This window comes from Netta rufina (assembly GCF_964035555.1).
Source record: "Netta rufina genome assembly, chromosome: 10".
Taxonomy (NCBI): Eukaryota; Metazoa; Chordata; class Aves; order Anseriformes; family Anatidae; genus Netta; species Netta rufina.
The window spans coordinates 21,871,445-21,892,812 of NC_140133.1; the positions used below are offsets into that span (position 1 = coordinate 21,871,445).

General features: G+C 49.0%; 1 protein-coding gene across 1 annotated transcript in view; it reads left to right on the forward strand.

The window, feature by feature from the left end:
• Nucleotides 1–6,569: 6,569 nt before the first annotated feature.
• The window catches only part of GRM7 (glutamate metabotropic receptor 7), a gene marked incomplete at both ends in the record, with an annotated part of 239,493 nt that continues 224,694 nt past the window's right edge, over nt 6,570–21,368 (forward strand). The window contains one exon of the mRNA XM_084292935.1: nt 6,570–7,136. Coding sequence (XP_084149061.1) covers nt 6,570–7,136 — 567 coding nt within the window. The remainder of the gene's footprint in view (nt 7,137–21,368) is intronic.

Genomic DNA, 21,368 nt, shown 5'->3' on the forward strand with positions numbered 1-21,368 from the left:
AGGAAAACCCAGGGAAAAGTTATTAATTCTGCCTCGAACCAGAAGGACCACATCACAGTGTTTGCGGGGGGGACTGAAGAAGCAGTCGTGCCTCTGGTGTTTCCTATGGTCGGTTTTGCACGCTGGGGGCTTCTTGCTGAGGGGGTGAGGGAGCTTTCGAAGGGAAATGCTGGGGCAGGAGGCAGCTGGGAGGGGACGTGGGCAGCCCAGGTGCGGGTGGTCCCCACTCTGCCCCCTTTGGAGCCATGCCTGGGGGCTGCCATGGGGCAGGTCACTTTGTCACCTTGTCACTGGGTGGCCCCAAACCCTGGTTGTGTAGGGAAAACCACTGCACTTAATTACCGAGGACGTGCAGGACCTTCATTTTCCTTCAGCATCGGAGGAGATGTTTCAAGGATTAAGTGAATCAGAATATTCTCAGTAAATCAGAAACCGAGATAATAGTGAGTGTTTGAAAAGAAGAAGTTATTGTTCTCTGCGGATTGCAGGGATTTTAATGATTTGGCTGAAGTGCCCATCTAATAGAGCTGCCTCTTTGAAATATTTGCCATCTCAGAGGAACAGTTTTAAAGTGTCTCTTGCATAATTGATTGATCCACTCTTCTCAAATGCTTGCCTGGCCTTCAGAGTGATGGGACAGGTACTGGCAGCACGTGGAGGGGATGTGGGCCTGTGGGGAAACACAGAGCTCCCATCTAGAGAGCGGGACCTGCCCAGAACTGATCCAAACCCATTCTCAGGAGGAGAAATGGCTTTTGTTCCCCATCACCTTCTGAAGGAGAGGAGACCCAGCCTCCCCCAGGGCCTTGGTTGTCTCCCAGGGCCTCGGTCCTCCCACAAGTTCAGGGGACGAGGGAGGTGGCAGCCACGGGCCATCACTGTGCCGCTCTCCTGCGGTTTCTGGCACACTCGGCACAGTTCCTTCCCCGGCTTTTGTCTGTTCAAGGAAAGCCCTGACCACCATAGGTTTCAGTTAAACAACAGATCTGACCTAGAAAGGCTCAAACGCCAGGAGGGAAATAGGACAAAAAGGTGTTAATTTTAAACTGCCATTCACTGCAGTCCCGTGGCAGTGTGGGAGGTGGTGTCCAGCCTCGCGCTGCAACTCCTTCTGAGTGTGCTACTTTAATGGGATTGTTTCATAACGCTTTGTTTTTCCAAAATATAGCAGGTTTGGCTTCAAGACTGAGTGGATGCTAGTATTTAGATAAATTTTAATCTCAGTTTTTGTTATGTCTGAAACCATCTTCTTGACAAAGACAATTGTGGTTTGAAAAAAAAAAAAAAAAAAAAAAAAGAATGAAGAACTGAAGACTTAAAGTTGCTGTAAATATTCCCCATTGGTTATCTTGCAAGTTCTGTATATTGGTCTGATGGTAGTTTTTATAAATAACATCCATTGATGAAAATAATAATAAATTGCTGTCTCTGCACTTGCGTAAACATTCAGTGTGATTTTATTTTTCCTTTTAAATACTATTATCAACAACTATCTTTCTGGTTGAGCTCCTAATTCACAAGATATGGTCCATCATCGTGCAGGAGTACGAACGGTCACTGTCACTGCACACAGGCACCTTCTGTGGCTGCGGCTCCTTCGGCAATGAGCAACTCCTGGAGGCAGCCCCACGGCATCTGCCAGCACCCCTTGGGCAGCCTCCACACGGACCTGATCAGCCTCAGCCTCCACATGGACCTGACAGGTCCAAGCCCCAGCCCAGAGGCTTCTGCTACCCCAGAGATTTTTCCCTTTTCAAGCACTGGCAGCCCGTGTGGAGGAGGCTGGGCCTGGGACATGAGTGAAAATGGAAAAATATCTTTTCAAGCATCAAAACCAGGGAAATGTTTCCCTCCAGAGAGGAGGCGAGGCTAGCTCTCAGAGCCACACTGCTCTGTTTGGTTTTATACAGGATCATGACCGTGTGTTGCCACAGAGTGTTAGGCCCACGTATTTTGTGTTTCAGCACAGAGTATCCATTGCATATATTTTCAGAGGCTTGGGAACAATCACTAACGCTTATTTTATATTTACTAACTTACATGTACTATAAATATATAATTTATAATATAATTCAATATTTTTACTTAATAGCTTATAATAAATATATAAATAATTTGCTTCTTATATAAGGCCTAGCAAGAGATCCAGGCCACTACATCCTTCGAAGAGAATTTGCTCTCCCCATCTCCCTGGCAGCCAGCGCCACACTGACACTTTCTCATTGTAAACAGCTTCAGTAAAACACCGAGTTAAGGATCAGGGTTTTTCACTAGCCTCTGCTCCAAAAATTCATTATTTTCTGAACGCCAGATAAGCAGGAGCTCTGGCTGCTGTCCCAACACTGACTTCACCCAACAAATTAATTGCTTGTACCATGTCCATTACAGTTGTTCAAAATGACCTCCAACTGTGCACGGCAGCAGCATGCTACATTACCAAAATTTGAAATATTGTCTTATTTCTCTTTTCTGCTATTCTGTAGCTCTTTGTTTTGCTTCCACTGGTCTGTTGTAAAACGATTTTGTGTTCACCCTGCCAGTTGCCCACATAAAAGCAATGTTTAATTATACAGCATCTTTGAAAGTAGATGCTGGTAAGATCCTCCTGTGATGGAAATTGCGTCGCTCCCCTGAAGGATGCCAGCTATGATGCCGATTTCTTTCTGGCAATGTCTTTGCTTATCCAGTACCAATTTGGCTGAATCCATGATCTTATTTGACAGACAAGTTAAGAAATGTTTTTGAATATGCTTTTGGATGTGTTTAACCACTGGCTGTTTACTTTTAAACAAATTATCTTACTAAAAAGATCAGGCTAGGTTTTGTTGTTTGTTTCTTTGTTTGTTTTTAAGTTTTCTTTCTTTTTTTCTTTCCTTTTTCTAATTTATTTTTTATTTTTCTGTGAAGCAAGCTTTCCCAGTGGGAAGTGAAGTGCATCCCCTGGTGCCTGTCCAGGAGCAGTGGGGGTGTGGGTGGGCTTGGCACCGCACGGAGAGGCAGCAGTGCTCATGTGCATTAAGATGCCCTGCAGATCTCCCCTCACCTCTCAGACAGACAAAAATATAATAGCTTTGTTCTTATCACATCAAGTCTACAGCCTGCTCTGGTGTGAGCACAGTGCTCCGGTGCTGAATTAGGGCATCTAAAGAAAGCAGTCACTGCTCTCTGGGAACTTAGCAAGGGACTTTTGCTGGGAATTTGATTTAGTACAAGAATGACTAATTACGAGGTGAAATACAAGGCATAACATTGAAATGACTTTCCCACCAGTGGAAAGATAAAAATATGCTTTTATCAATATTCCCATTAAATACATAAAATGTTGTCATTCTGCAGCTTTGTTAGAACAACATTGCTTTCTGAGAGTCAGTTCAGATTAGGGATACAACTTTAACATGATTTAGTGTGTTGAAACTCTGAATTCTCACTGATGGCTCTAAGAGTGGGGCAGTTCAGTGTGGAGCAGCCGTAACCTAATTTATGCCTAGGCACTGCAGGTTGAGTCCAAGCAGAGAGCAGCTCCTCTGGTGGGCGCAGGTGTGGAGAAGAATTTCTTAGATCCGCAGGGATAGGAGCTGCAATTCAGGGCAGGTTCTGAAGCATGGATAAGTTGTGATAAGTTGTGATATCTGTGTGATGCCTTCAGGATGGTATTTAGCCAGCACTCTCTCACCTCCATGTATTCCATAAGCCCAGCCAAATGAAATGCTTCTTCAAAGTAAAACCCGGCAGTAGCAGATGCATAGGTTAGTATTTTAGTTCCTTGTCTGAGAGCACCAGATTGAAAATAGGTAGCCAACTGCATGGAAGGGAAAGAGATCAAGTACAAAAATGGGGAGGTTACTAACTATTTTAAGAGTTAAATATAAAAACCGGGAAAATGAAAGCTGATAAACACAGCTTTTGTTTCAGGCGATGTCCGATGAAACTGTGGTGCTTGTTACCACCGGACACCACTGAAGCAATGTGCTTAACAAGAGTGGAAGAGGGACCAGGCACTTTTATGGATATCAGGAATATCCAGAGTAATGATTAACTATATCAAAATTTGTAATGTAATTAGAATAATTTTTCATGCTTCATGGCTTAAACCAATTTCTGTCTATGAGAGACCAGGATGAGACTTATGGTAGGAGCAGATTAAAGACATCTGCATACTCCAGAGCTCCTGCATTTTCTTCTGGAGGCTCTGCTGCGCTTGCAAAACAATATACTGGGCTAGGACAGACCCTAGGCCTACCTTGATCTAGTGTGTTGTTTTTTATGTGCCTTTAGGGAACTTGGCATGGAATATGCAGACTTATTTTTTTAGGTAATGAGAGTGTGATGAAAAGGAGGATGAAGTAGACAGCAGATGGATTTTTCTCTAATTTTTGAGAGGATAAACATGTTGAATGTAACTGCAGATTTGCTCAAAGAAAAAAAAAAGAAAAGGAGAGAAAAAAAAAAAAAGGCTTTCAAATTCAGGAGGTAGCTTCCTGCAAAACAAGGCACAGATTTGCCAAAAAGAAAAAAAAGCCTTAAAAAACTTTCAAATTCATGAGGTAGCTTCCTGCAAAACAATGAGATTTATTAGAAAAGATGATTTATGTTTATATCCTTTCTGAATCTTGAGCACTTAAGGCAAGCTTGAGTCATGCCTGCAAACTCTTCTCCACAGCCACTAGAGTCGGATTTTTTAATACTAATAAATACAGCGAAGACTCTCAGAGAAGAGCTTTAAGTGGGCAAGAGGTAAATAAACACTGAAGAGCTCACACTTCACTGCACACGTTCAGATGTGAAAGGGGGCTGGAGCTGACATTACCAAGGAATGGTTGGGAAGGAAATCACCGACACTGTGCCACAGCTGAACCAAGGCAGCGAGCTACGCTGCGTGTGGGCATCGAGGCGGGCAGCTGGGCCCTGGCCAAGCTGCAGTTTGGCTGGTGGGGCTGGAGGACGGCGTGCATGAGCCCAGGGTTGTGGGGAGGCAGCAGCCCAGTGCCCAGCACCCACAAGCCCCCAGCACCCTCGTGTCCCATCCTATGATGGTGGGCAGGGGAGGGGGGTTGGGAAATCATGGCTGTGCTTTCCTCCAGTGGTGAATAAAAACGATGAGCAACAGGGCCTGAGTGATGGCACAAGCTGGATTGCCATATGCAAATTGCTCTGAAATAATCTCTTCTGGGGTTTTCAGTCTGTGGAAAAGCTAAATTTTGGTCCCGAGCCCCAGAATTATAATTTCTAGTGGAGAATTCCAGCTGCTTTTGTTGGTGCTTATGCTTGTTACGTCCTGGCCCTACTGCAAAGCCCTCCAACTGACTGTGTCTGTCCAGTTTTACTGAACCTCTTTCACTGAGGAATAGGCACATGTCTGCTGTGGTCGTGGTGGAACTGAATAGCACCACCTTGGAAAACTTGGTTGTGGTAACTTCTGCCAAATACAAATGGACGTGGAGAGCCACAGTTCAAGGGGGAAAAAAATAAAAGGTAAAAAATAGTGAGGATACAATTAAAAAAAAAAAATAGGAGAGGGAGAGAGAGAGATTTTAAGGTGCTAAAATGCCTAAATGATTACTGGAATGATGATTATCTTGCAAAGCCCTAGCCAGCTCCATCTGAAGTCAAGACCTGACTGGCAAAGCCCCTCACTCATGCCTGCCAGAGCAGTCGTGCTCTCCCAGCTCTGGGTCATGCAATAAAATCTGGCTGGGCCTCAACAGGTAGAGACCATCAGAGCCGTGTTACTCTGCCTTCGCTGAAGCACAGCGTGTTGGAAACTCAGCAATCACCACAGCTCTCTATTAGCGCACACTTCCGAGCTGCAGCTGGACCGGGCAGGCTGCACAACCACCCACGGCGCGCTGCCGGTCCGGGCTGAGTAAGGGGCCATGCGACGAGCAGCAGCTCTCCCCCAGATGGTTTTTGTGCAGCACGAACCGCCCGCTGCCCTCCACCGGGCCAGGGCGCTCCGCACCGCGGCCCCGCGCCCGACCGCGGCTCCCAGGCGCGGCCGCGGGGAGCGGGGAGAAGGGAACGGGGAGAGGGGAGCGGGGAGAGGGGAGCGGGGAGAGGGGAGCGGGGAGCGGGGCTGCCCTGTCCCGGCTGCGCCCCACCTGTTTGCCCCCGCTCCCCCTAGGGCCGGGATGCTTGAGCGGCTGTGGGCGCACGGCTCCATCGCGGGCTCCATCCCCGGCTCCATCCCGATTTCCATCCCCATCCCGAGCTCCATCCCCGTCCCCGTTTCCATCCCGGTTTCCATCCCCATCCCCGTTTCCATCCCCAGCTCCATCCCCTGTCCCTGTCCCTGTCCCTGTCCCTGTCCCTGTCCCTGTCCCCATCCCATCTCCATCCCCATCCCCGGTCCCCGGCCCGTTCTCGGGCTCCACGGCCGCATCCTGCGCAGCGGCGGCGGGCGGGGCGGCGGAGGGGGCGGGCGGCGGCGCGGCCCGGCCACCATTTAAAGCGGTGGCGGCGCGGCGGCGGCTCCCCAGTGCCGAGCGGCCGCCGGGCGCGGCGGAGGCAGGGGGGGAGCGGCCCGGCCCCGGCCCCAGCCCCGGGCACCCGGCGCCGCCGCCCCGGGCCGGATGAAGGCGCAGGGGAGCGGGGGGCATCGCCCGGGCGGCGGCGGCGGCGCCGGCACCATGGTCCGCCTGGGCAGGCTCCTGCGGCTCCTGACTCTGCTGAAGTTGCCCTGCTGCCTGCTGGAGTTGCTGCTCTCCGAGGCGGCGCGGGGGCAGGAGATGTACGCGCCGCACTCCATCCGGCTGGAGGGGGACATCACCCTGGGCGGCCTCTTCCCCGTCCACGCCAAGGGCCCCCCGGGCGTGCCCTGCGGGGACATCAAGAAGGAGAACGGCATCCACAGGCTGGAGGCGATGCTCTACGCCCTGGACCAGATCAACAGCGACCCGGAGCTGCTGCCCAACGTCACGCTGGGCGCTCGCATCCTGGACACCTGCTCCCGAGACACCTACGCGCTGGAGCAGTCCCTCACCTTCGTGCAGGCGCTCATCCAGAAGGACACCTCCGACGTGCGGTGCACCAACGGGGAGCCGCCCGTCTTCGTCAAGCCGGAGAAAGTAGTTGGGGTGATCGGGGCGTCGGGGAGTTCCGTCTCCATTATGGTGGCCAACATCCTCCGGCTCTTCCAGGTAGGGCTGCTGCCGGGCCGGGCTCGGGGCTGCGCTCGGGCCCCTGCAGGTGCTTCCCTCGCCTCCCCCCGGAGCGGAGCTGAGCGGAGCTGAGCGCCTCTCCTCGCCTCCCTCTCAGCCTTCCCTCTCCGTTTCGGCACCCCCCCGGCTCCCTCCCCGGCGGTGCGTGGCACTCTCTGGATTTATCGCCCCATTTGCAAGAAGCAAGCCGTGAAGGAAGAGGAGGGAATTAAAAAAAAAATAAAAAAAATCAGGCGATGATTGAGCTGGGTTTGCATCGGAGAGGAATCCGGCTCGGCGGGCGCAAGGCGGAGGGGGCACGGAGCGGGCGGGGGGCGCCGCAGCCACCCCCGTCGGGGGTCCGGGGGTCCAGGGGTCCAAGGGGGGCTGCCCCCGGCGGCCACGGGGCTGTGCCGGGCACCGCCAGGTGCCCTCGCCCTTCGGGGCCGGGCAGGGCGCTCTGCCCCGCGGCCGTGCGGGGCCGGGGCCACCCCCGCTGGACGGGGAGGGCAGCGCGGCCACCCCGGGGCTGGGGGCGCGGGTCTCTGACCGGGTACGAGGCGGAGGGGCTGCGGCTGCCCCCGGTCCCCGGTGCCCCTCGGAGCTCGCCGTGCCCCGGGGAGCCGCCGGCAGCGGGCGCGGTGGTAGCGGCAGAGCCGCCCCCAGCTGCACCGTGCGCCGAGGGGTTGCTCGCTTCCCATTCTGCGCCTTCGCATGCGGGGGCGGTGGGCTGCGTGTGCGGGGGGGTGGTTTTTTATTTCTCGTTTCGGCGGCGGGGGCAGCGCTGCCCGCTTTTCCCAGCCGGCAACCCGCGGGGCTCTGCCGGCAGCCCCCAGCGCTCCGCGTCCTGCCCGCTCTCCCGAGTGCTCCTCACGGACCCGCTTCGGTTTTCCTCGCTCCCCCCCCAGCTCCCGGCAGGTGGAGACGCGGCTCGCAGCGCCCTGGGGTTCCCAGCCGCCGGCCCTCGCTTTCCGGAGCCCGCAGGGTGCGAGCGGTGCCCGGGCTGTGCCCAGGTTCTGCCCCAGCAGGGTCTGCTCTGCCCGGGGCTGCCGGCAGCAGGGCAGGCGACATCGGCACGTCTGAACGCCTGCAACGGCACACGGTGGGCACCGCGCTGAGGTCTCACTCCGGGGGGAATCCTCGGAGCCTTCCCTACAAAGCCACGGCACCTGCGAAACCTTTGGTGCCGCCGGACTTACGTAATGGGGCTTGCAGACAGCACGGCGTGCGGGCAGTTTGTGCGGGTAGTGGTATTTCTGTCTATCCAAACATTTTAACATATTGTGACTAAGCATCTGCTCCAAATTGCTTTTTATCCAAATCACCCAGAAAGCAGGAACTGGTACATCCTGAGAGAGATTTACTGAATATGTATTTTGCAGATTGGTTCTGCCTCCTTTAAGCACATTTTTCATGCCGTAAAACTGTTCCCTCTTGTCCTGTCCTCCTTCAAAACCAGTTCAGAACGTGTCCCAGCCAGAGAGAGAAATAAGGAGGAAAGAAATATTTTGAGGTAAGAGGAGGACTGTGCCTATTAAGCAACTACGTGCTGTTGTATGGGGAGACAGAAGCAATCAGCTGCTAGAAAGAAAATCAGCAGCACACTTGTTAACCTAAATGCTTTCCCAGATGCATTAGCTTTTGCCCCCAGCGTGTTCCTCGAGGGTCTCTGCAGGTTTCCTGGCCGTGGCAGTGCGCTGAGGGGTGGGGGGTGGCTCCTGGACGTGTGTTCTCATGCACGAGCTGCCGCTCCCCTAACGTCTCCTAGATGAATTCTCTTTCCATCTGTGGAGGCCTCTGCAAAGAAATCTTACTCACTAGTGTTTACATTTCTCTGACAGTATTTTGGAAGAGAATTGAATTACTTGGTACTCTACCTTAAAGTCGGGGAGAAGAAACGTGTGTAAGCCATGCAGAGCCTGGTGAGGGGGTTCCTCAGATGGCTACCAGTGCTCGTGGGCTCTGTCCCCAGGGGGGTGTTTGCCCTTCTCTCTGCACACCACGTTACTGTGACCGGCCGTGCCACTCACCTGCCTGCTCCCGATACAGCACAGAGCTTTGGGAGCATCTGCAGCTAAGGCCAACAGGTGTATCAGCAGGGGAAAGCCGTGCCGAGGTCCTCTGATCTGAATTAACCCGTGCCGTTACTGCTTGAAGTTCTGTGGAAGCTTTCCTTTGATAAAAAAACGATGCAAAGAATCTGCATTAGCTGTCCTTTCAGCACAGGGACAAGCCCACAGGTCCCTCCCCATGCCTCTATCTCTGAATTGCACCTTCAGTGAAAGCCGCAGGGACTGGCTGGGGCAGGGGGTTTTGCCTGGTGCCGTGGGAGCTGGAAAGCTGCCGCAGCAGGGGGATGCTGGCCCCGGCGATGCCCGCGTGCCTGCCGTGCTCCTCGTGCTGGAGCGAAGCTGCCAGGGATGCTGAGATGCGGGCACTTGTCAGAGTGCTCTGCCTCTGAGGCATGGAGGGGGTGCCGAGCTGTTTGCCATGGGCACAGAGCTGCTATGGGGGCAGGACATCTCCCAAAGCCACGTACGTGAGGATTTCTCTTCTGAAATGACAGCTGATGAAAGCTATAAACAGCTGCACTCTGCAAGCACAGGGTTTAGCGAAAGGAGGAGGAGTCTGAGCCTGAATTCAGTGTCTGGTATTGCCACAAACTTGCTGTGGGCCTTAAGAGAGTTACTTGGGATGTTCAGCACAGCCCAGCTGGCACCGAGGTCCCACAAGCCAGACCCACACAGAGGGGACCTGGGGGCAGCCGGGTGCTGGGCTCACATCTGATGGCAACTGTCCGGTTTGGTGCCAGCTCCCTGCAGGAGGGATGGAGTTGGGGATGCCTCCGGCTGGATGCTTTCTTCTTGCTGTTATTTAATTTCTCCCTCTTCAGAAGCAGAGTGGGAGCTGTGCCCGCTGGGCAGTGGGCCGGGTGCTTTGTCTGTGGGCTGGGACCCCCAGCACGTGTGCCACGCTGCCGTAAAGTACGTGAGCTCTGTGCAGGAGGTTGTGCTTCCTTTCCTGCGTGGAAGGCGATGCATTTTCATAGGTTTTTCTAGGACACTGCAGAACGTTGCTGGGAAATGGTGGTTAAGCTGCAAACTTTGGGCAGAGGACTGCGTGGGGGAGGCGTGCTGCTGAGCACGAGGGGCCTGAGCCTCCCGCACAGGGGGCAGCATTAATGCAACAGGAGTAACAGCACCGGGTGTGCTGGAGCGTGGAGGGAGAAGTGCATAAATATTCAAGTGTGTCAAGTACGGTGACTTTTTCAAAATACAATTCTATTAGAGTGTGCTGCTAAATAGTATGCAGATTGTAAATTAAATATTTGTTCTAAAAATAAAGCAGAAACAATTTAGAAAGCTGTTTCCAAATGCATGAGGGATTTCGAGGCAGTATGTTTTTTAGGCTGCTGGTTTCGCATTGTAAAAAATGTTGGTACTTCAGTGTCATAGTTTTCTGTACAAATTTAACTCCATGAAATTCAATAACTGTGCTGGAAAAAAAAAAAAAAGCCAAATGCTTAATCTGTTTCATCTTCTATGAGTAAAACCATGCAATATGGGCAATATCAGCACACTCATTTCTTTTCCTCTACTGGAAAACTCATTTTTGGACTCCGTTCTCATTATAGCCTTCGATAATGAACTAATTACTGCTCCAGGTTTCTGTCCTCAGTGGATGTAATTTTAAATAGTCAATCAACAGTAGCTCCTCCTGTCTGAAAACCTTTTTCTTGTATCAGTGATGGTTCCTGTGGCCTGTGAGGGTGCATGGCCAAGCTCCTTCAGGGAACTGTTTAGAAAACAGAGTGGGATAAAGGCGTACAACTAGATTGGAAGTGTAAATTGAAACTCCCTCATATCCCTTGGGTGCTTTTGCCTGTATTTCCTTCTGCGGGTACCTTAACACTGAATGAGAGATGAAGGTTGCAGTGCCTGCCTTCTGCTGGAGACACGATGAGGCCAGCAGAAATGTGATTATTTGGAAAGGAACAGAACTTAGAGGTGCAGCTCTGAGCTGGATGCTTCTTTTTTTTGTAGAAGAGGGCGTGCATTTTCCAAGAATATCTAAGTTGGGATCTCCTCTTTGCCAACGCTGCATCAACAGGCTGCGGCTGGCTGAGCTACAGTGTTCGAGCTGCTGCCACCCGTATCGACGGAGATCGTGGCGCGCTCTCAGCTGCTGGCGTGAGGGAATTAAATTTGGCTTTGGCAGTCATCAGATCCTGTTCCTGGTGGATTTACTGCACGGTCAAGGGGAAGATAAGGGCTGTGTGAGAATTGCTCCAGAGAACGAGTGCTGCTGTCGTTTCAGGGATGTTGAAGGGGTGGTTTTTAAACTGCTGCTCTGACCAGGTTCTATGAAGTCCTTCACACCACAGCAGAAGGATTTACAAACTAACGGCTTTCTCCCTCTCATTTGTTCAAACTTCCCATGGGAATATGAGATGTAGGCCTCAAAGTGAGCATTTGCATAGCCAGAGGGTCCTCTGGAGCCCCTCCTGCTGCCTCTAAGGAGGCGATTCCAGTGCCCAGCGTAATTCACTGCGGGTACCTCCTGTGGGGGCTCTCGTCTTATCTCTGGCCTTGGGTAAGAAACCCAAGATGCTTTAGCAGCATTTTTCTCTAGGTGCTAATTACATTCAAAAGGAAAGGAAAATTCTTGTGCCAAGAACTCGTGTGTTTCCATGAGGAGCTTCTAGTGGTATGCTGGAGGTGCTGTGAATATATATATATATATCTTCTTTGGGGGGGAGAGAGGGAACATGGTAAAATTTATGTTCTTGACAAGGTAAAGTTCAATATTAGCAATAATCTCAGCTCTTAATCTAGTTTCAAGTGTTTCTCTGTAGCCTTCAGGTTGAAAGGACTGCAAGGAGACAGTTGGAAGAAGACTGTTTCTGCCAGGGGAGCCAGCAGGAGGAGTGGGAGTGAGCAGGAGGCTGGCAGATAACTGGGGTGCCATGGGGGCAGCACGTGGGGTGCTGGAAAGTGTCTGCCCAGGTGGTGAAAGCATGTAGCAGCAAGTACATCGTGCAATTCCCAGCTTGCTCCCGAAATGAGAAAAGGTGACCTCTTTGGGATGACAAATGGAGGGATCATTTCAAGGCATTAATTTTTATGAAAGAAATATTGATCTGGTTTTGAATCTCATAACACTAATACTGTAAAACTACATGTACTATATTCCGTATTTTATTCTATTAAATGAGTTTTGCTTGGAGGCATTAAAACCCTCCAACACAGTGCTGTGCATCATAATATCAGATGTTGTTACTTCTATTTATAGTGATATTCAAATTAATCTCAATGAGTGACAATGATGACTGTCCCAGACATAGGACCATGATGAGTTTTATCATAATATTGGAAGATATGAAGCGTGTAATTAAGGCTGTTTGAGAGCATGGTATCCAATATAGTCAGGTCATTAGTGTGGTGGAGTGGGCATCCAGGCAGAGAGAATTCTGAAGAAAAACAAGTATTTCTCATGGCCTTCCTTGCTACCGATGATTCTCAAGGTCCTAAACCCCTTCTGCTGGGGGCAGCAGAGCTGTTCTGATTCACCACCAGCAGAGCTGAGAGCAAAGCGTGGTCCCATCATGGGTCACTAAAGCGTGGTAGCCCTGCCGTGGCCAGGGCCACAGTCACTTGGGCTGGTGGAGCTCCCATGCACTTCTTTGGGTGACAAAACCACCTAGAGGTGTGGCACACACCTGAATCTGGTGTTGGGGCACAGGGTGTTGCACCCTGAGCACAGCTGGCAGCGGGGTTCAGGTGATGGGCACTGCTCTGCTGGGTTGGGCACTTCCAGCAACACCACCTGGCAGCTGCTCCTGCATCTCCAGACCAACTCCAGCTCCAGCAGCATTGCCCAACTTCCCTCTGATGTTGTTTGGTTTGTACTGAGGTAAGTGATGCTTTTGCTGTGTCATTTGGGATGTTCGGGAGAGGCATTAGCATGCTGAATGGATGCGAGTGTTGCAGGGTGTATATCCTCTTCTTCTTCAGCTGCCGTGGTAATGCAGGCCAGTGCTGCACTTTGGAGTATTTTTAAATGAACTTGGCAAGCGTTCCCAAACCCCCGTGAAGTGCTCCTAATTAGAGATTGCCTTTCTGCTTGTGTGGAGATGTGCAGCACTCAGACTACCTGGCCTCTGATCCAAGTGGGAGGAGGAAGCAGGCGTGGGAGACCTGCCTCTGAGCGCACAGGCTCCATCTTCTCACATGCAGGGCACATCAAATAGCTCCCTCTTTGTGTAAAGGAGAGCCTGACCTGGGGAGGTGGAGAGGACAGCTAGAGTAGTGTTAAAAGTTGTACAACTTCTCATCGTTTTGATGATGGCTCTGCTTTAATGTATGTGAACATGCTTGTGTATGTAGGGGTTCGTATATCCACTTATATATGTCGATACATGTCCTTTTATATACTTATAGATATCTATCTATATATTTTTCTATATTCTGTAAACACAAGTGACCTGTATTTCAATATCTTGCTCAGGAATGATGCTGGGGTGGGAAGGGGGGAGCCAGCACATGTGCCAGGTCATGGTAGGCGAGGGTGGGATGGAGCACACCTGGGCTTCCATTGAGCGCTGCTGTCAGTGTGCAGACAGCCGTGTCACCTGGCTGCTCAGCTTTCTGGTTCTGCCTGTCTCACATTATTATGGTGTGAGGCTCAGAAGGATCATGGATGGGTGATTTAATGGAGAAAGATGAGTTCTAGTAACACAGAGCCACCTCAAAGACGTTCAGCAATGCAGGCAACAGGTTGTGCTCAGGCCTGGCTGTTCCTGCTGGACAGGGAGCAATGGATGAGCAGAACCCATGATGGAAAGGGGGGAAGCCCTGAGGGGTTGGTTTGTGTGCAGCTGGTGCAGGGTGAGATGGTGACCTGGAAGGAGGATGCTCTGCAAGGGCAGCTCTCCCTCTCCTTCCACCAGCAGAAGCCTCAGGTCTTCCCCCAGCCTTGCTGGAGCTGCTTTACTGCTTCCAGTTCAAAGGCAAGATAATCTGGACCTGGCTCTGGTGTGGTCCCTTTGCTCCACTGCTTGCTGTAGATATGCCCTTAGATCTTGCTTTTACTGTTTTACAACTGCTCTTGCCTTTTTGCTTGTGGGTATAACAACTGCTGACAAAGCCAAAGCCTTAAGCTGTAGATACGTGCTGAAAAATGACTGTGATCCAGGTTCTCCTCAGATGGCTTGGTACAAACCCACATCTCTGCTTCCTTTGTAAGAGATTTCACACCTCTGTCCCTGCTGGCAGGGACACGGAGCTGCCCGGGATGCCCGTGGTCGGTGTGCAGAGCACCCCCAGCCCCGCAGCTCTGCTCTCTGTGCTGTGGGGCTGAAGGCAAGGAGGCTCCAGCTTTAAACACCGCTTGTCACTGGGAGCACAAAGAAGTTGATTGTAGTGCTGTTACAGAGGCTTTCCAGGGTTAGCTGGAAAAGTCATCCCCTTTGTTCATAAACTGAAGTTCAGGTGGAGAAGCGATGGTGTAAAAGTGACTATACATCCCTGCATGTGATTTTTACAGCAGGCATTTATTACTATCTTACACGAAGGCCCTAATCCTAACCTTTCTTAGAAGAGTGCCAATAAATAAGTGGAACTATAAATCTGAAGATTGCAGTGGATGCAGGCACGTACTTGTCTTACCACAAATTTCCAGTGCTTTCTTTGAGGAGTCCACCCAGCACTGGCTGATGTCAGTGGGGTGACAGCTGGGCAGGGATCCATCCGATCCCCTTGGACAGATTTAAGCTTCCCTTTGTCCTGGTTCCAGGAGACCTTCTAAAACAAAAATAAGCAGAGACCAATCCATAATATCAAAGCCACTCACTAGAAACCAGGTGTTTTTGTCCTCATCAGGGGTATTAGGAAATTTTGTAAGGCCCAAGAAAATTGAAATGGGGATGGGGGATGGAATTCCTTATTAAATCTGGGCTAGGAACATGAGAATTTGGTAGTCTGTACTGCTCACACCTTGCTGGCTGGATTTTGCCCACCTTGTACATAAAGAGGTGTCAGCCCCTTTGCACTGGGTAAGAGCTGCACCATGTCCATATGTGCATTTAGCTGTAGGAGTTCATGTGGGCCCCACAGAGGTAAGGTGGGAGCCACGGGTGCTCGGCTGTCCCCTTGCCCCCTGCTCCGGCCCCTCTTGTGCCCCTCTCCTATTTTCCTGGGCCAGGGGCTGTCACTTCCCCTCCTGCCACTGGCTGTCGTGCTGGCAGTGCCCCAAAGTCACTGCTGGGTTGGATCAGCTGGTCCTAGCAGGTGCCTGGCTCACCTTCTACAAACACATAGTGAGGACGATTCTACAGCCTCCATGGATTTTTTTTTTTTTTTTTTTCTTAATAGGCAGCTTTTATCTTCTTTTGAAAGTTTCCTGGCTTTGTTTTGACTGTACTTTCACAGCAGGATATGAGGTTTAAGTGCAACGTAAGATGCAATAGGTCCCTTCCTAAAGCAGGATTTCTGCTCGCTCTTCTGCTTGGAGTTAGGTAGCAAAAAGCAGACTCTGACCACTTTAATGAGAGATTTATCCACGGGATTAACATATACTCAGCTGGGACTTGGGAAACTCTACCTCTGTCTCACTCAGGCTTTAGATTTAGCCTAAATGTCCAAGGTCTGGATGAGTACTGGTGGCTCTCTTCAGCTCTGTGTCATTTCAGTGATGCATTCCAGTCTAGACTGCTTGTGCAACAACAACAAAACAACTAAACAAAAACTCCACAAGAGCTATGCTTCCACAATAGCCTTTGTTTAAAGAGCTGACAAATTTGCAAACGAAGCAAATAATAAATTTCCAATTGTCTCTATTCAGGATCATCAAGCTCTGAAGAGGAACCTCAGGAAACTTTCATGCCTACACCATCTGGGATGGGAATGCTTGGGTTCAGTGCCTTGCAAATTTGTTTTCTCTGCTGCCATTTTAGACTTGTGTAGAGTAATATTCTGCAAGCTCATATGGAGAAGGTTTTCTAATAAATTTATTATTTCATAAATATTTTAATAACAGTAATTATGCATTCATCAGAATGGAGATTTGTTTCAATGTCATTAAATTCAGCCTCATAATTATATGCATGGTATTTTTGCACACAGTACAAGCTGAGTGCAGTTCCTTTGTAAATATAGTGCAGCACTTGGCGACACTGGAGGAGTTCACATCTCTGCAGAATTTTCATCTCTAGCTATTGGCATGTTTTATACAAAAAAAGGGGGAGGGGGACAACAGGAAATTTTCTTCCACGAGAAAGGAGAATTCAGGCCTTCAAAACTGCAGCAGTTTTATATCTCCAGCAACAACAACGAATGAGCTCCTCAATACAAGATCACGGATGAAATGCAAATTGTGGGATGCGGAGGCGCCAGTTGTGCACCAGCGATGAGCCCTGCTGAACCAGCTGCAGCACAGCCACCATGGGGGCCCCATTTGCACATGTGGCGATCACCACCACTGCTGGCTGAGCTACCAACATGCTGTTAAGATTTACACATTTACTTTTGTTGTAAGTTTATGATGCATTATTTTTGTGAAAGGCTTTCTCTTTGCTTTCTTTTCAAAGACAAACTTATTTTTAGACATCTTGAGATAAACGCAGCCAAGTTAGTATTAAAAGTTCTGCTGTTGCCAAAGAAAGCTTGACTAGGATACAAGTTTTGTAGCAAATCCCCTTTTCACTGTAAGCATGGAGCTTCATTCTGGGAGAGCAATGCATGTGGTGGTTTCTAAGTATCTCTGCACAATAAACATGTTAGGAATAAATAAAAGCTAAAGGGAAACTGTCAACTCAAAATTGTCTGAAAGTTGTAATTTTTATGTAAATAAAATCCAGAACTAATAGCAAAGTGTTTATTTTTTTACACAAGGTAATTTTGCTCTGGTATTTGAATGCATAGAAATGATACTGACAATAAAAAATAATTGAATGACTTGTTTGTCTTTTTCTCTCTGAAAGCAACATAGAAGCATGGAAGATACCACACTATTAGTGAAGTAAAGGAATTGTCTTTTTAAGGTGTGTGTGCCATTGATATAGTGAAGGCTTTTCAAAATAAGGAAAGGATATTTCCATGTTTTGATTCCTCAGCAATGGGAGCTCCACACCTGTTCCTGTACTTGAAGATATTTCCTGTAGAGTAGTGTTAGCATCACAGGTAAAGAGATCTGTGTGCTGCGTGGCATTCTTGAGGCTGACAAAAAATTAATTTTCCATCTGCCTCCAACAGCCACGATGGCATCAGCCCTCAGGGAGTTACAGCTTGTTCTCACTTTGTTAGCTAAATGAGACGAGTGGAAATGGAGAAAGGCCCTGACTCCCTCCATGCTGCGCTGCATGTCCAGGGATGCTGCAGAGCTCAGCACGCCCAGCATGTGGAGGGAGGAAGCCCATGGCAATGTGCCTTTCTGTTTTCAGGGGGTTGTGCCACAGTAAGCTGCAGGGCATTAAATCCATGAAGCAATGACAATTTTCAAAAAACAGCTTTTCCCACCTGTGATAAATGCATTTTTCTAGAGAATCCAATTGTTATTAAAAAGCCTCCAAACCCCATGCTTATTTTCTCAGAAAGGATCTTATTTCAGAAGGAAAATTTCAGAAGGAAATAAACACCTCTAAGCACAAAAGCACAGAGGAATGAGGCTGATAACCCTTCTATACAATGTCCTGCTTGAGATGAGCAAAACATCTACTGTTCTCTTAAGAAATCCATCTGTTAGTGAGATAATAATTGTTTATGAAAATGGGCATTCTATTGCTAGGTTTATGGTAAGTGCATGCTTGTGAAATAAACCCCGTATTTGTTTCTGGGCGTTCATCTGTGCTGTGCTGTCACCCTGCGCTTTATATTTAAGCATGCAGCGACTCTTCCCTGATTATCACAACTCAGCAGTTGAGCCCTGCTCAAAACTCTTATCAGGCACGGTGGAAATGTCACATGGGGAATTAGAGCAGGGCCCTTGGCCATTGCATGGCAACTTGGTTTGGAAGCAGATTTGGGACTCTTAAGGGTAATAGGACATGTTTGCATGGTAGTAAGCAAGTAAATGCTGCAGCAGCAAGTCAGCTAGGTTATATCATTCAGGCTTTAAACTATGAAAAAAGTAGTAACAATTTATCAAAAATATTAGCTGTTCCTTGGGGCAAACCAGCTGATTTGTGGAACCTCCATGCAGCAAATCATTACATACATTTTAATGCAATGTTTTATTTATACATATTGCTTTGTTTTTCCTTTTGCTAGTTTTTCAAATCATTTTTTTTTAAAGCAATAAACGTGTGTTTCTACCTCTTCCCTCCCTCCACTGTTCCTCTCTCAGCTCCTAAGCAGTCTGGAAAATTGGTCTGACAGCTGATCTTAATCTCCAGGGTGAATTTTAGATAAGATGCTATTGGGTTTATAAAAGGAAGTTTTTTCTTATGCCATTATAAAGGTATCATTGAGCTAGCAAAACGAGCAAACTGTTCACTTTGTCTTTCCCACTGTTTTTGTACAGCGTGTTAAATCTCGTCACTTAAATTATAATAAATACAGCGCATATTAAAAATAACAAAATAATGAGGTTTAGTTTAAACACACAGCTAGGAGGAAACACAATCTTTCTCAATCGAATCGTGTTTCTGCTGCTCATGAATCTTTTTGTCATCTTTGTTGATGGAGACTTTGCTTTAACGTGCTCCATGAAGACAAATTAAAAATGCTGAGGCTGGGGCCGTGCCGGTGGGAGGTGGAAATAAAGCACGCGTCCAATGCCCCCCCTTTTCATTTTATCCCAGCCCATGCTGGAAAACCAAATCACCACATTGACTGTTACTGTAAAGCTTCACGAGACATCATTTGTAACTTGTTGGCAGCCTTTCGCAGCATTTAGACAGTGAAAATTGAAGTTACGGCGAGCTAGGCCCCATGTTTATAGCCAGCTCTCTTAGCACACCAGCTCTTTGTGTAACGTTTTCTGTGGCCTGTGTTTGGAGGGCTGTCCTTTGTTTGGCTTTGGGATGGCTAAATCCGTGTTGGCTTTGGCCAGTAGGTGTTGTAGGGGTGCTTTGTCCCTCCTGTACTGTGAGCGTTCCCTCTCGGCCCGTGTTACCCCATGACACCGGGGCAGGAGGCGACATGGGGCCTACAGCGCGCCTTCTAAGAGCGGCCCATAGGGAACGTGTCTGCACAGTTACTGAGGGATTCTTAGCACAGGGAAGGGACGTGTTCAGACCAAATGACAGCCTGTCATGGCACAGAACAAAATACTCTTATAAGCTGTAGCAATTTTAAAAATAGAAGCCAGGGAGAAAATGGACTTGAAGGTACATAGCACTCAGACAGCTGGGAATTGGTCCTAATGGCCTTGAGCTGTGCTCGGGACAGAGGGCTGTGAGCTCAGCCAGCACAGTGAGCTGCAGGTGGGAACAAAGCTGCTGCTCTGTTATGTCTCCCCACATCAAATGTATTTTTATTCCTAATTCAGGCAAAGAACTCTCCCGGCTTCAGCTTCTCCTTGTTCGGTTGGGCTCACTGCTGCAAGGCCAGGTGCTGCTGCTCCAGGAGGTGATGGGGGAATCGACTGTGGAGACTTGGCTGCTCTGTAGGGCTATTTATGCTGTGGAAACGTGCTTCATATGAAATCTGTTGGGCCTAGATAGCATCTGAATTCAAAACGTAGTACATGACCTGGCTTCTGAGACTAGCAGATGAGCTTATTTGCTGTAAGCTCAGGGAAGATGGAGATGTGATTTTTATCTGCTCCTGCACCCTGCCTTGCTTGCAATCCTATAAGCCTTCCCAAGGAGCCATACAGCCTCCAGGGCCCCTGCTTGCCCCCAGGGACTGGCCTGGCCCAGTCACCCCCCGCAGTGCTGCCAGCAGCGACCCTGAGCCCCACTGGCTGGTGAGCTGGGGCTGGCTCCGAGGGACATTGTGCTTGGTGCAGAGAAGCTCTTGGGAGTCTTCAGGCTTGGCAAGGTTATTGTCAGAACAGCAAGTAAAAGGAAGAAGAAAAAAAGTTTTGCTCTCCAGGTGTTTTTTTCCGCCCTCCCTCCCTCCCAGTGTTCACAACGTGGTGCAATCATAATCTCTTTGTTTTAACAGCTGGCAAAGCGTAATAGGTATGGTTAAACCTGGACCTGTTGAGAGATGCAAAACCCACAGAACTCTTCACCTGTGTTGTAAAAGCATACTGCTCATCTTAATTGGAGGCATCAGTGACTTAAGAAAAATATTTCCAAGGTGTTGTTTGTTTATCTTTGACCTATAAAATATACACTGGCATAGAAATCGGGGGTAGCTTAACAGAGTTTGTGTGCAGCATGAGCACTATCTTAAGTGCATGTGTTGGGAAAGCTGTCCTATGAGATTTTGACCTCATCTGGGGCTTCTAGCTGCTAGCATAATACCAAAAGTATAAAAATTATCATAATGACAATGCATAAACAGCACTGACTTTTCAGCTAGAATGAGCTTGTCAGCAGAATTATAGGGATTGCCATTACCTTAGGACTTTGCTCATTGTCTTTCAGAGACGAACACAAAACCTACCCATAAATAACCAACTCAACATTTTCTTTGAGGAAAGGGAGGGAGCCCTGCCAGTAGTAGTCTCATGCAGAAGGAAATCCTGTCCACTTCTAACACAGATTAATCTCTGACTGCCAGGATTGCTAATTTTTAAACTTTATGCTTCTTTGCTTGGGAATCCTAGTGGATCTGGAGAATAATGGAAATATATTCGGGTGTATTAATTAAGTAATTAAGTATTAACTCCAGTATTACTTTTGGTCAGATGGATGTGCTGGTATTGTTGACAACCTCAGCATAGTGGTAGATGGAAAGACTAGTGGTAGATGAAAAATTTGGTGATGACATCTGACTGCTGCCCTGGCCAAGGTGTGTGCCTGCAGCAGGTGTGGGCCTGGAAGAAAGGTGGTAGGGATGGACACAGCTGGGTTCTTAACCCAAGCCTGCCTGAGGATTACTGTCCATTTGTTGGCAGTACAAAGGGAATCAATGACATCTTTAACTTCTGTGTAAGGAACCTGATCCCTGAAGTGCCAGAAGTCAAACCTGCAGCTGCAGAAATGCTGGTGGGTGTTGCTGGAGCTTGGGGAACACCCGCTGAGACATCAGCTGGAGCTGCCGAGCACCAGGCACTATGAAAATAGAGCCGTGGATTTTGGTTATTGGTGGGATGGATCCTAAGAGGAGACAAATGTATTTA